We start from the raw sequence: 13148 nt of genomic DNA on the forward strand, positions 1-13148 counted from the left end.
ACTGGTTCCTGAGCATGACTGTCTCTGGTGCTTCAAGGACACTGAAGGAGAAGGGCTGGGCCTGTGCAGCAACTCCCTACAGAGAAGTCTCCTTTTAGCAGGGGTGGGGGCTGCATGGAGCTGCGCAGTCCCAGCAGGGGACAGGTGGAGAATTTGAATCCAGGGCTAGATAATCTTGATCAAAAACATTTAGGGTTCACTTCAGAGTTACTAGTATGGTGCTCCAGGGAAAGGCCAAATCCTGGACATGGTCCCCTGGATCATGTCTCACCTTCTCAAGGACGTGGCTCTCAGCTTCCCCTCCATCAATTTCAGCCTCTACATGGACCATTCCTAACAACACACAAATATCTTCTGTACCTATCTTTGTTCTCCTTTACAGCAAGACTTCTCAAAAGGGTGGTGTTGACTCACTGCCTCCATTTCCTCACCTCCAAACTGTTTAGGTCCTAATTCCAGCTGTGCCACTTATTATGGGCTGCCTTATAGGGAGTAATTAGCCTCCATGTGCCTCAGTTTGCACCTCTGTAAAATGGAGTAACGTTAGCATTACTGTTACAGAACAGAACAAGAGGGGCCTGGACCATATACTATTATTGAAAGAAGGCTCCGGGTCCGTTATGTCCGCTGCCAGAGGAAAGACATCTCTCAATGCCAGAGATTCGTGAAAAGGAAAGGAAATGTTTATTTAATGCTATTCAAACTTAAAGTAGTGACCTAATGTCTGTATCAAAAATCCCAAAGTCCCCCAAAACACCCACAAACAGACACAGTCCTTCCTTCCTTCCCCCTTTGCCCAGTCCAGAATACCGTATCTCAGGGGAGGAAAACGAAGTCCATGGCTCAGACAGTCCTCTGGTTCTTAGTTAGTCCTCCTTCTCGACTGGGAGACCTCCCTGGGTTCCCGGCACCCTCGGCTGAGTCGCCAGGATCTCTGCTAAAACCAGGTGGTGGTTCCCCCTTCTAAAGCTGCAAGGGTCCCCACTCTGTCCAGGCCTCATGGTTCTCCCTCTCAGGGCTGCGGGAAGGGGAGAGTCCCCACTCTGTCCAGGCCTCATGGTTCTCCCTCTCAGGGCTGCGGGAAGGGGAGAGTCCCCACTCTGTCCAGGCTGCGTGGTTCTCTCTCCTAAAGCAGCACGGTTCTTCCTCCTCTCAATGGCTGAGGTCCTCCCTATTCTGCTAAAGCCACATGGTTCTCTCTCTCAGGGCTGCGGGAAGGGAGAGTCCTCACTCTGCCAAAGCCACGTGGTTCTCTCTCCTATGGCTGCGGGAAGAGAGAGTCCTCACTCTGCCAAAGCCACGTGGTTCTCTTTTTTATGGCTACCAAGTCTGGGTTTTAAATCCCCGCGGCCAATCTTCCTCTGCAGCCTCATTTCCGACTCCTCCCACACTCAGCTTCACTTGCCAGAATTCGTATCCTTCCAGGTTTACTGAGCTGCCATCATGAGTCTGGGCAGGTGTGGCCCCATGTCCTGGAGCCAATCTTCTCCAAGCTCCCACGCAGGCGCTGTAGCTTGGGGGATCTGCCCCCAGGCACGTGTTGGTGGGGAAGTGACTTCCATTCCCCTGGCTCAGAGATGATCACAGCTATTTAACATATCTAAGCGACCAGCCAAAGGCTATAGATTATGTTAAATGACCACGCCAGAGGGTAGCTGCAAGGCTGTTGCTATGCAAAAAGCTCTCAATGGCCTTGCTCCATTTGTTCCTTCTCCCATCCCACACCCTGGGGGGGGGGGGGAGTCTCCTGGACACCTTAAGTTCTGGACCCCATTTCAAATGCCCATTTGGGGTCCCCCCTCTTGGCTGCACCCTGTAACATTACCACTTCTATAAAATCAGCATAATAGAACCTACCTGTTGTGTGTGGGTTAGTGAAATTGATGGGGGAAGTCAAGAGACAGAAGAAAAATTTTAGTTTTAAGTTATAGTTATTAAGGTTAGTAATTAATGTATGTAAAAAGCTATTGTTTCAGCACCAATCCAAAAGAACCTATGTACCCCAATGTTCATAGCAACACAATTTACAATAGCTAAGTGCTGGAAACAACCTAGGTGTCCATCAGTAAATGAATGGATCAAAAAACTATGGTACATTTACACAATGGAATTCTGTGCAGCAGAAAGAAAGAAGGAATCTCCTACCCTTTGCAACAGCATGGGTGGAATTGGAGAGCATTATGCTGAGCGAAATAAGGCAGGCAGTGAAAGACAAATGCCATATGATCTCACCTTTAACAGGAACCTAAACAACAAAACAAACAAACAAGCAAAATATAACCAAAGACACTGAAACAGAGAACAGGCTGACAGTGACCAGAAGGGAGAAGGGAGGGAATTTCAGGGGAAAAGGGGGTTTACAGGAACAAGTATAAAGGACACGGACAAAAACTAAGGGGGGGGGTGGGAATGGGAGGGAGGTGGGGAGAACTGAGGGGGGTGGGCTGGGATGGGAGTAAAGGGCAGAAAACTGTACTTGAACAACAATTAAAGTAAATTTTTTTTAAAAGAAGGTTTGACCCACTCTGACTCCTGGAGGCCTCAAGCAATTCAACCTTTGTGTCCAGGAGGACTGCAAGCAATCAAGATGATATCTGAGCCATTGTGCTTCAGGGAGAGACAGAGAGAGGTCAAAAGTCGCTGGTCCACAAGGTCAACAGATGAAAGAATGCTGGGAAAAAATGCAATAAAAGCTCTCATTGACTGCAGCTTTTATCTGATTAACCTTTTCCCTGAATTCCAAAACTACCAACTTTTTTCCTAAATTCCAAACCTCTTACTTACACTTTTCTTCTCCTTGTTAAAAGTGTTGATTTGAAATGAAATGTAACACAGTCTTTCAGAGTACATAACCTACCATCTTCTCAGATGACCAGCCATCTGAATAAAGCACCCATCAAGATTCAATCCCTGTCTCTATGTACTGGTTCTGGTGGTGATAAGCAGCATGAACACTGACTTTTCTGGTTTCAAAATTATATGCAAGGCATTCTGAGCAGGGAGGAGATAAATGCTCAGTAAGCGTTGGCTCTTGATACAAGCTTTTTCCCTAGAGCTTCTAACCCTATCAAACCACAAAAACTTCTATCAAGGTCATCAATAGTGCCTATCTTGCTTAATCCATTAGTCACTTCTCTCTGTGCTCAAACGTTGGAGTCTCTTACCTGCATTTAACCCAGTTGAGCATTCCTCCTTCCCCAGCCCTCTCCACTTTCAGAACTACCACCCCCACACACACTATCCAGGCTTCCCTCCCACCTCTCAGACTGTTTCTGCTGTCTTCTTCGCAGGAGGCTCTCTCTTCACATAAGAATGCCTTTGGGCATAGCTATTTTTCTTCTCTATATTCTCACTCTAGGACAGGGATTCTCAAACTCAGCAACATTGACATTTGGTGCCAGATAATCCTCTGTAGTGAGGGCTGACCTGAGCATCCCGGCCTCCACCCAGTGGTTGCAAGCAGCAAACCTCCCCCAATCCAGCTGTAACAACCAAAAAAGTTTCCAGATGTTGCTGTGGCAGGAGACAGCATAGGAAGAACTCTGAGACTGCAATACTGTCACTGGCCAGCATTTAGCACTCTGGTTGCCAGGAAACGCCTTTTACCAAATAGGTAGAATAAATAGTAAACTGAGGCAGTACGGAGGAAGGAGACAAGTCTCACATGCTAACTCAGCAGCCCTGAGCCTGGTCTGATAATATTGCCAGGTGTTCCAACATCACAAGAAACACTATGTTAGCAAGAAAGAAGGAAAGTCCTTGAAATTCCATGTAACATTTCCACTATCTGGGAAAGAAAGCCTTGAAACTGCTTTTATCCCAAGGCCTGAATGTGGGAGAGGGTCCCTGGTGCCCAAAGAAAAGAGCCTGTAAAACAACTTTGGTTAATTGCCTACCTCTGGTCACTATCTGTTTTACAAGGGAGTCCCTGATGCTTACAGAAAGAGCCCATAAATAACTTTGGAAAGTGCCCCAATTTTAATTAACTGCCTCCTGTCATTTATTTATTTTACAAGATGAACAAATGGGATCTGGAACAATATAAGAATTTGGGCTAACAGACCTCCACACCTACCTAAGTTTGGGTAGTCACATTCCCCCAGGAAAGCTGGCACCACATTTACCCCTTAATCAATATGTAACTTTTTTCCCTCCTATCCCACAATGTCCTGAGAACAAAGGATTTGCTCTCTCTCAGGGGCTCAGGGTGCTCTTGGCTCTTGGGCCACAGGGCCTCTGGCCACCCGGCCTCAGGCTGCCCAGGGAATTGCCACCCTGGTCTTCAGCCTCTCTTGATTTTCTCACCCTGCTTTGCCCTGAAACTTTGCCTTTCACCCCCTACTCTACCCAGTCCTGTTCTCTTCCATGGAAACAGGCCACTAATAAACTGATTACATACTACTAGATTTGCTGAAATGTAATTCTTTAAGTGCGTCAGCAAGAAGAGCCAGGTCTCTCCCATCAACATTGCCAAATGTCCTTTGGAAGAAGAGATATCAAAAACCCATTAATAGGATTACCACTACCATCACCTTTTTCAATTGCCACTTTCTTTTCTTTTGAATTTGAACTCTGGAGTTAGTTACTGTATTACAGTTTGGGGAGTTAAGGGGTTTTTCTGTTTGTTTGTTTGTTTGCTTGCTTCTTTTTCTTCTTTTTAAAAATCTTTTTGCTTTGTATTAGGATGCTCTGATCTGATATTTGACATGAACACAAAGTGCTGGATGCTCCCATTGATTTCTGTCAGATGGGATGGGGAAAATATAACAGTTCTTTGGCGGTGTCCTTTATAATAATGATTTGACTATTTTCTTTTGAGAAAATCTTTTTTCCCAATGTACACTTTTTCCCTTTTTGACCAGTTTCCTTATCATTTGCTGTAGGTGACCTATTTTGCATTTATGCAGACTATGTTGCAAGTCAGTTTCATCTAGTAAACTGAAAAATTATTGCTTAATTAAAAAATGCTAGCTGAGAACCACCACTCTAAAATCTAGTGTCTAGGTGATTCATCTCACCCATTGTATACAAATGAGTCCCAAACTGTACCCCGGCATGACCTCCGCACTAAGCTCCAGACTCCACTTAGACGTCTAATTGGCATCTCAAATATAACATAACCAGTAGAGTACTTTTAATTCACACATGCCCACACCTCCATACATGTTTATCTTTTAGTCTTCTCAGTCTCAATGAACAGCACCATTATTCACCTGGTTACACAAGTCCCTAATTCCTGTTTCACTCTACCCCTCGCATCCAATCTAGTAGCTCTGTGACCTAGATATATTCCAAATCCATCTACTTCTTTCCATCTCAAGGGCAAACATTCTAGACCAAGATATTATCATCTCTCTCCTGATGGTGTAATTCTTGCCAACTGAACTTCTTGCTTTTTCCCTATAGTCTAATCTTCACATGTCAGTAAGGGTGATATTTTCAAAATATAAGTTTCTTTGTCTTCACCTTACTTGTCATTATCTGACATTATCACTCATTTCTTTGCTGGCTTTATCATCAGTCTCCTCCCCCTGGAATGTGTGGCTCATTAGGACAGGGATCTTGCCCTTCTAGTTTACTGCTGTAGCATGGCCCAGTGCCCAAGATTTCTGGTAGAGTAGTGCCAGGAAGCATGGGTTGAATGAATAAATTAGTCACCATTCCTGCCTTCACCAATGGGGCCAGGCATCTTGACCTGATGCCATACATATAGATGTCACACATTGATCCCTCCTTAAGACCTCTCTTTCCAACTCCCAGTCAGGTCCTCTGCCTCCAAAAGCCCTGTCCCGAGGCCATCTGGGAGGTGGTAAATGTAGAAGACTGAGGACAGACTTTAGACCTAGTTCACAATTTCAAGCCAACCTAAAAGCTGGCTCCTAACCTATCTGGCCTATCACTCACACCCATCCTCAAGCTCCCACCTACTTTTCCTAATTACAACCTCCATCTCTTCATTCACCAAGGGATTGGCTCTGGGAAACCAGGTAAAAACCCAGCCCCAGGGATCAACTTCTTCAGACTTCTCTCCTTCCCAAAGGCAGCACTTTCCCTGGTCAGGCAAGAACTGCCCCTCATGTGCTGGTAAAGTGCAGGAGCGATGGAAGCAGTCCCTGAACCTCACAGCACGGTTCTGAGAGGTGACACAGGCCCGTGAGCTCAGACCAGGGGCACTGCTAGCCTGGGTGGGTGGAGGACTGAGTGCTACATCCCCTTCAGCACTATTCCAAACTCTGCAGGGTTTAAGATGTTCTGGCTCCACCGTTTGAGCCTTAAGAATATTTTGATGTTGTACTTTTACATAAAACCATTAAACTATTTTTGAGTTTTTGCCAAAGTATTTTCCTTAATGAATTCCTTTGAGCCAATTTAATTCTTTGGTTTGCAGGCCAGCACTCCATCCACAGAGCCACACCAGGCAGGGCTCCAATTTAATTCTTTAATTGCTTTTCTGTATTTCAGAGTTAACTAATTCCAATTTTTTCACTTTGTATTTTGTTAAACCAAGATTATGTTTCCCAACATCAAGTCTTTTTTCCATGTGAATTTTACAATAAAAATGTGCTTCCTCAATCAGAGTTTACCTCATATGGTTTTGCCACTGTAAGTTTCATTTGTACCAATTATTTCTATCAAGTCTTGTTTTCCTGGTGACCTGCTCAAAACAGTGCAGTCAAAATGGCAAGTTTAAGATATTCCCCTTGGGACTCTTTCAGCACAGCACAGCTCTTCTTAAGAGACTTTCAGGGTGTTTAGTGTTCTTGAGGAATTAATGAACATGTAGGTGGAAAGGGGGGTCTGAGGGAGTACCTTCTGGGGGTCTGGTTTGAGGTGATGAGAGACTGAACTTCCTATTAATTGGTCCATCTAGGAAAGCCACACAGCTTTTTAGGTGGCAAGCAAACCCACCTACTCTCTCTTTCAGGGGAACAGTGTGCCAGCACAGGCCTTGTCCCTACACACTGACACCCCCAGTAGAAAGGTTCTTCATCCTCCCTGTCATGGCCTGAACTGTAAACCAGGGGGTTTGTATGTAGCTCTCTCCCAGTCAGCCCAGAGCTTCCCTGCAGCTGAGCTGGCAAGCTCAACTCCACTGAGAGCACATGTCTATATTTGAGGAAAGCAGCCAATTGGGAATGGGTTGCATAGCCTGAGACTACAGGGAAAACTGGCTGGACCCAGCCTTTCTCCTGTATCCCTATACCTGATCAATGCCTGGGCCTTCCATTCTGACTGACAGCATCACTGCCAGAGACTGGGCCTGACCCCAGGCTTCTCACAGGAGTTCCAGGACACTGAGAGCTTGGTCTGACACTCATCCCCATCAGTCCAAGTGGACCCAGTTGGTGGGCATTTGCTTCTGGTGGAAAAGACACATCACTTAATGCTCCTCGAGAAGCCAGACCATGAACTTCACTTTGGGCTCCTGACTCAGGCTGAGCGGGGACCAGAGGACTACACAGATATGAGCCAGGGTCCACAGTCAACCTCACTACCCACTGGTTCTCTATGGAAAACTAAGGCTGTGCCAGTGTGACCAAGGCTTAAATACAGTGACAGGTGTCAATGCCCTCATGTACAAACTGAGGCAGTAATATGCACTGGGAAGGCTGTAGGAATGTTACAACCTTGAGATAACTGATATGAACTGCCCAGCACTTGGGCCTGGCATACAGCAGGAGCCGAAGAAACAACAGTTCCTTTATTCCTACACTATCTCTCTCTTTTCAACTCACCGAGGAGCCTATGATGGCTACAACTCCAAGAGACAGAAAGCACCATTCAAAGAATCTCAAGCCAAAGACCACAGCAGGATCTGGCCAAGTTTGTAAGTAATGAAGGGCAGGGGGTGTTGTCTGAGGGTCTTTCCTTGATTCCAGCCTGACACTTTCTTGTGGCCTGAACCTTGAAAGCTAGAGGTTGTGGTCCCAGGCCACAGTACCCTAGAGCTTCAGAGGCTGCAGAAGTGGTTCTGAAAACTCTCAGTTCAGAGGGGCACCAAGTCCTATTGTTAGTGACTGCCAGTATCTCTGTATACTGGCAGTCACAGTCAATAGTAGCGGCAGAAGAAGCGGCAGGCATGGGCCTGAAGCCTAGACTCAGCTGCTCATATCCCTGTCCCTTGTCTTCTATCTTGCCTTCACTTCCATGTTCCCAGACCTAGGGCCTCTGTACCCAAGAGGTACCTACTCATTCTATGAGGCTGACAGGCCTACCCATGCAGCAACAGCGAGTCAGCTCTAGGAGATAAGAGCTGCTGAACTGCAATACAGTCTCACAAAGGCTATGGTCACCACATCTGGTCTCACCTCCTCTACCTCCAGCACCTACTTTTCCTTTGCTCCTTAACTGGCCTCAGGCCCCATCTTCTGCTCCTCTCACATGGGTCATTGGCCCTGACTAGGCTCTGAACTCAGCTTTGCTCTCACTTCCCTGACCTCTGACTGGTCTAGAAGACTGAAGGTTCTGCTCCCAACTTAGATCTGCCACCCTCAGTGACTCTCAGCTCTTGAGAGCTCTTTGCCAGCAGCTTCCTGCTGCCTCTGCTGCTGCTGCCAGTCCACCACCTCATAGTCGTTCTGCTGGAACGCATCTTGGAGAGCCAAATCCTTCTGACTTGAAGCAGGTATGGGCCACAAATAAAAGTTAAAGCTATTTACCTAAATATGGTGCTTTTTAAAAACATATGCCCCCATTTTCCAATACCCTAGAGCACCTAGAGAAAAATAAACTCTCATGCAAGGTGAATGATTAACACTTTCCTAACTCAGTTTTAGCTCCAAGCATCTGAAAGATTTAAAATATTTCACTTGAGGTTCAATTTTAGGGTTGAAATGAAGGCAGGTTATTATATAATATGCATACCTAAAAGCAAAAATCTGATAGCTCATGACCGTGGTCAGTATATGTGGATGTGTGTGGCTTGTGTATTTGTGGGGGTAGAACAAGGTAGGTGTTCATGTATTTGCATATTGTGTATAAAAATATACAATGAAGAACAAGCAAAATAAATCTATGGTGATAGTAATCAGGAAGTAGCTGTCTCGGGGGACTGATGAAAAGAAGCATGAGGAAACTTTCTAGAATGAAAACGTTCTATAGCTTATTTGGAGTGGAGGTTACAGGGTATAAACTGTCAAAACCAACCAACAGAACACTTAAGATTGGTATACTGTATCGTATGTAAACTATATGGCAATAAAAAACGAAAATAAATCCCCTGCATAGATCCATGGGTTTATGTATTCAAAGATGTAAATACACAGGTGTGTATACAGATGTGCATCTGTGTGTATAGCCCCACCTGTATGTCTATGACCTCAGTATGGGGTCTGGGCATAGGAAACCATGAGGACACAGGCACACAGAAAGTACACACTACAGAACTTCAGCTTGGCCCCCACAGCCACCAGCTTATCCTTTTCTCATCATTCCTCATTTGCCCAGCATTTCCCTAATGCCTACAACTCTTATCCAAACCTCCTTACCCTCTTTGGGTCCCAGTCGAGCAACTTCTCTGTAATTTTCTAGTTCTTACTGGGAAGGTTAAGGTTACTAGGTGTGAAAGACCCTCCTCCCCCCTGCTCTCTGGCTGTCTATACAGCTTTCTCCCAGAGTCAGAGGGATAAATGTCCTCCGACCTCATCCTCTCCTACCTAATCCTTCCTCCTCCCCCTCTCCCAATGGCCCTCTCCTTTTGACATCTCAAAGCTCACCCCCTCTGTTAGCGTCCTTCTTTCTTTTTCAAACATTTACAAGTCTCAGCTTTCTTGAAACAATTCATGAAACCAGAAAGAAAACCCCTAGAATAACTTGGCATATGTCCTCTGAAGCTTGTGCAGGCACAGAGGCTGATGCTGGGCCCCCGGCTAGAAAAGTCTGAGGCTGTTAACAAAGCAAAGAGAGACAGCTGCATTTGAAATTGTCTGCATCCCCAGACTTTGTTAAGGCAAAAGATACATTAGGGTGTCCTATAGACCAGATGTGGGCCAGGCAGGAGAGGCCAACTAGAAGCCATCTTAAATGGACTTTGCCCAAGAGGGGCTACCTGGAGGAACAAGGGACCAACTGCACGTAGTGGGGAATTCAAGAAACCAGGAGCTGAGGAAGCAACTGAAAGCGGCAAGATAAGTGTAACCACTAGGTCAAGAGAACTGCAGGTAAGAGAGATCCACAAAAGCGCTGCATCTAGGAGTCAGCTAAATTCTCACCAAGCCCAGAAAATACTGCCAGATGACAGAGATCTTTCCTGCCCCTATCTCTACTCTTACATCCCCCTCCCTCAATACTGATGGCTCTGAAGCCTCCATCTGCATGGTGTGGGGGTGGAGGAGAGGGGAGAAAGCGAGATGGAGGGATACAGAAGTTATCCGCCCCCTATCCAAAAGTGGAGCCTAACTAAAGCTCGAGAAGAGACACTTTAACTTTGAATTAAGTTCAGAGTTTTAACTATTAATGTGATCTGGACAGTTAGGCTATTGCAATAAGTCTGTCTGTCCTGGTGACCAGATATAATCCAGGGGCAAATAAAAATTCCTAGAAAGAGCAGGGATGAAGACATAAAGTTTTTATGACTGCATTAGGCTTCTTGAATACAGCCCTGCATGTAGCAGTTACACATACAAAACAGAGCACAGCACCTGCCAGTCATTGTTCGATACAGCTGCTGTTCCAGAGTGTTACAAACTATCTTGGGATTTAAAGGGAAGCAAACAGGAACTGCATGTAAGGACACCCTTGCTGCTCAGTTGTCTGGGATGGCCCCAGTAAAGGACGTGGCAGGTAGTGAGGTGTTGTGGAGATGCTGACAGGGCTAACTTGGCTTCTCTCACAGCCTCAACTTTCCCTTCTATAGAGATGACTTCAGGCCTGGTTTTCTCCTGCGTTTCAATCCCACATTTCTTCTTGGAAGTAATTCCCCATTTGTCCACTGATTATTTCTTCATGGACAACTCATCATCACTTCCAATTTGGCCCATCTAAAATGGAGTGCTATTTTTTTTATTTATCTAGCCAACTCTTCTTCCACACCCCAGAATTCCCTGTTTCTGTACATACATCCTTCTCTCAGACTGATATTCCACATCCTTTTCATTCATTTCTTAAACCCAGATGGGCATAAACTCTTGATTCTTCCCGTGAGTCTGTTCCCTCTTTTGGCCCCACATTCTCTATGGATGCCATCATCATTAAGATCTTTATCATCTCTTAAGATAACCTCCTACACAATCTCTCCACCCCCCACATTTTCCCTGTGGAATCTTTAGCCTGCACAGGTCAGTCTAATCTTCTTCACAGTTCTGATGGCAGCACACAGGCCTTTGATAAACACTTGCTTCCCAAGGAATAAAATACAAACTCAGCTAACATTTATAGGCCCTGAGCAATCTGGTTTCTCCAATCTGCTTTTTCCAGATTTATCTAAAAACATTCAACTCTCTCCCAGTTCAAAGTGTCACTCCCAGCCTGGTCAGTGCCGGGCAATAAAGACGGAGAGATGAAAGACATACCTGACCTCAAGGTGCTCAAAGTTCTAGTGGTAAGATAGAGAGGCAAATGATTAACCAGAGAACATGGTCAGTGGCAAGATGAAGGGCATTGCTCCTCCTCGTGTCCCCACTTCATCAGGAATTATCTGTTCACTGTCCCCTAAACATAGGCCTTGGCTTTCCTACCTCTGGGTTTTCCTTTGGGCTCTTTTCTTCTTTAAACATTTTCCATTGTTAAATGCCCAGCTCCTAGCACCCTTCCTTTGAGAATTCCAATGCCCAAGGATCTCTTCCTCCTCTGGAGTTGAATAGGTCCTTCTCTTTCTATATGTCTCTCAGCTTAGACATTTCATGCTTCGGAGTCCTCTCTCACAGGACACCTACTCACACCCCAAAGCTAGGTTGGATACACCTCCTCTCTGTCCCGGTACCTCACAGTACCTCATAACTCTCCTAGCGTTGCCCACATCAATTTACCTCTTTCCCACCACACGCTGAGTGTCTTGAAAGCAGAAAAATGCGTGGGTCTTGTTCACAGTTGAATACCCAGCTCCAAGATGGGGCTGGCACATCTTAGTAGCTCAATAAATGAGTGTAAGGGCCGGAGAAAATAGTAAGCCAGTCACCAGGCAGGCACTCCCTTGTCTTTAGCACTCATGCTAACTTTCTTTTCACTCTGCTTTCCAAACTAACCACCCTTTCCAGGCAAGCTGAGTCATCAATCCCCCACCCGCCCCCGCTGGGATAATGCATTCCTCTCAAGGCAACAAACTGCAGCACATCTGTCTGCCCCACTTGACTCGGCTTTCTGAGGTGAGGGCAAGGTTTTTCTGTATGCCCAGAAAATAGCGGGGTGGGGTGGGGAGAGGCTTGAAGCTTAAATTTAATTTATAAATTTAAATTTATGAACACCTCTTGAGCAGATACCATCTCTTTACTTTGTCTGAGTGAACTCTGAATAAAGACCCTGAGCCGCAGCCAGTTTCTTCGTCCCTAAAGCAGAAACAATGCGGCCAAGTGCATAGCAGTGCTGGGCAAAGCTGAGATGTAGGAACTGGGTGATCACATTAGTTACCTAGATACCGGTTTCGTCCTAACACAAGGCTGTTGTCCTGCAGGGCTCACTGAACAGTGCCCAGCGCTAAGTCAGTGCTTAGTGTCAGCCATTCTCAGTTGTGGTGTCTCGGTGGTGGCACCTCGCGGGACAGGGGCTGGGCGGTACGTGTGTGTAAGCAGGGGAGTGCATGGAGTGACAGATTAGAACCCCCCATCCTCCCACTCTACCCCCGGGACTGTCGAGCTCTCTTCCCTTCGCTCCTTTCCTTTCCAGAGTTTTCCAGAGCTCGGGGCCCCCTCCTACTACCGGGGGCAAGAGGAGTAAGTCTGGCTGAGGTAGGGGGCTCGGATCTTAGCCTATCTCCCAGTCAGAGCCTATGTCTGGAGCCCCACCTGGAAAAAGGCTCCTCTAAAGCTCTTCCAGCCTAAACCTCGTCCTCTTCCACCTCTTGGGAGAGGGGCTCTCCCTCCCGCTCCGTCAGCTTCTCCCGGACGGGCTTCACGAAACTTCAGAGGCGTTAATGCCCAGCCTCAGGCTAAACTCAGAAGAAGCTAGGAGAGCCGCTGCGACTTCCTTTGCGACAGCCGGATCTGACCGTGACC

General features: G+C 46.3%; 1 protein-coding gene across 2 annotated transcripts in view; it reads right to left on the reverse strand.

Moving 5' to 3' along the window:
* Positions 1–13112, reverse strand: part of STYXL1 (serine/threonine/tyrosine interacting like 1) — a 73216-nt gene extending 60104 nt beyond the window's left edge. Inside the window, exon 1 of one of the 2 annotated variants that reach the window (XM_045819395.1) lies at positions 12939–13112. Coding sequence is in view for 1 of the 2 variants with exons in the window: in XM_045819394.1 (XP_045675350.1) it covers positions 11967–12061 (95 nt within the window). In the remaining variant the exon portion in view is untranslated. Of the gene's footprint in view, positions 1–11966; positions 12169–12938 lie in introns of those variants that run through there. The other variant, XM_045819394.1, reaches the window with a different exon arrangement.
* Between the last annotated feature and the right edge of the window lie 36 nt (positions 13113–13148).

This window comes from Phyllostomus hastatus, unplaced genomic scaffold, assembly GCF_019186645.2.
Source record: "Phyllostomus hastatus isolate PE091 unplaced genomic scaffold, TTU_PhHast_1.1 phas_scaffold_385, whole genome shotgun sequence".
Classification (NCBI taxonomy): Eukaryota; Metazoa; Chordata; class Mammalia; order Chiroptera; family Phyllostomidae; genus Phyllostomus; species Phyllostomus hastatus.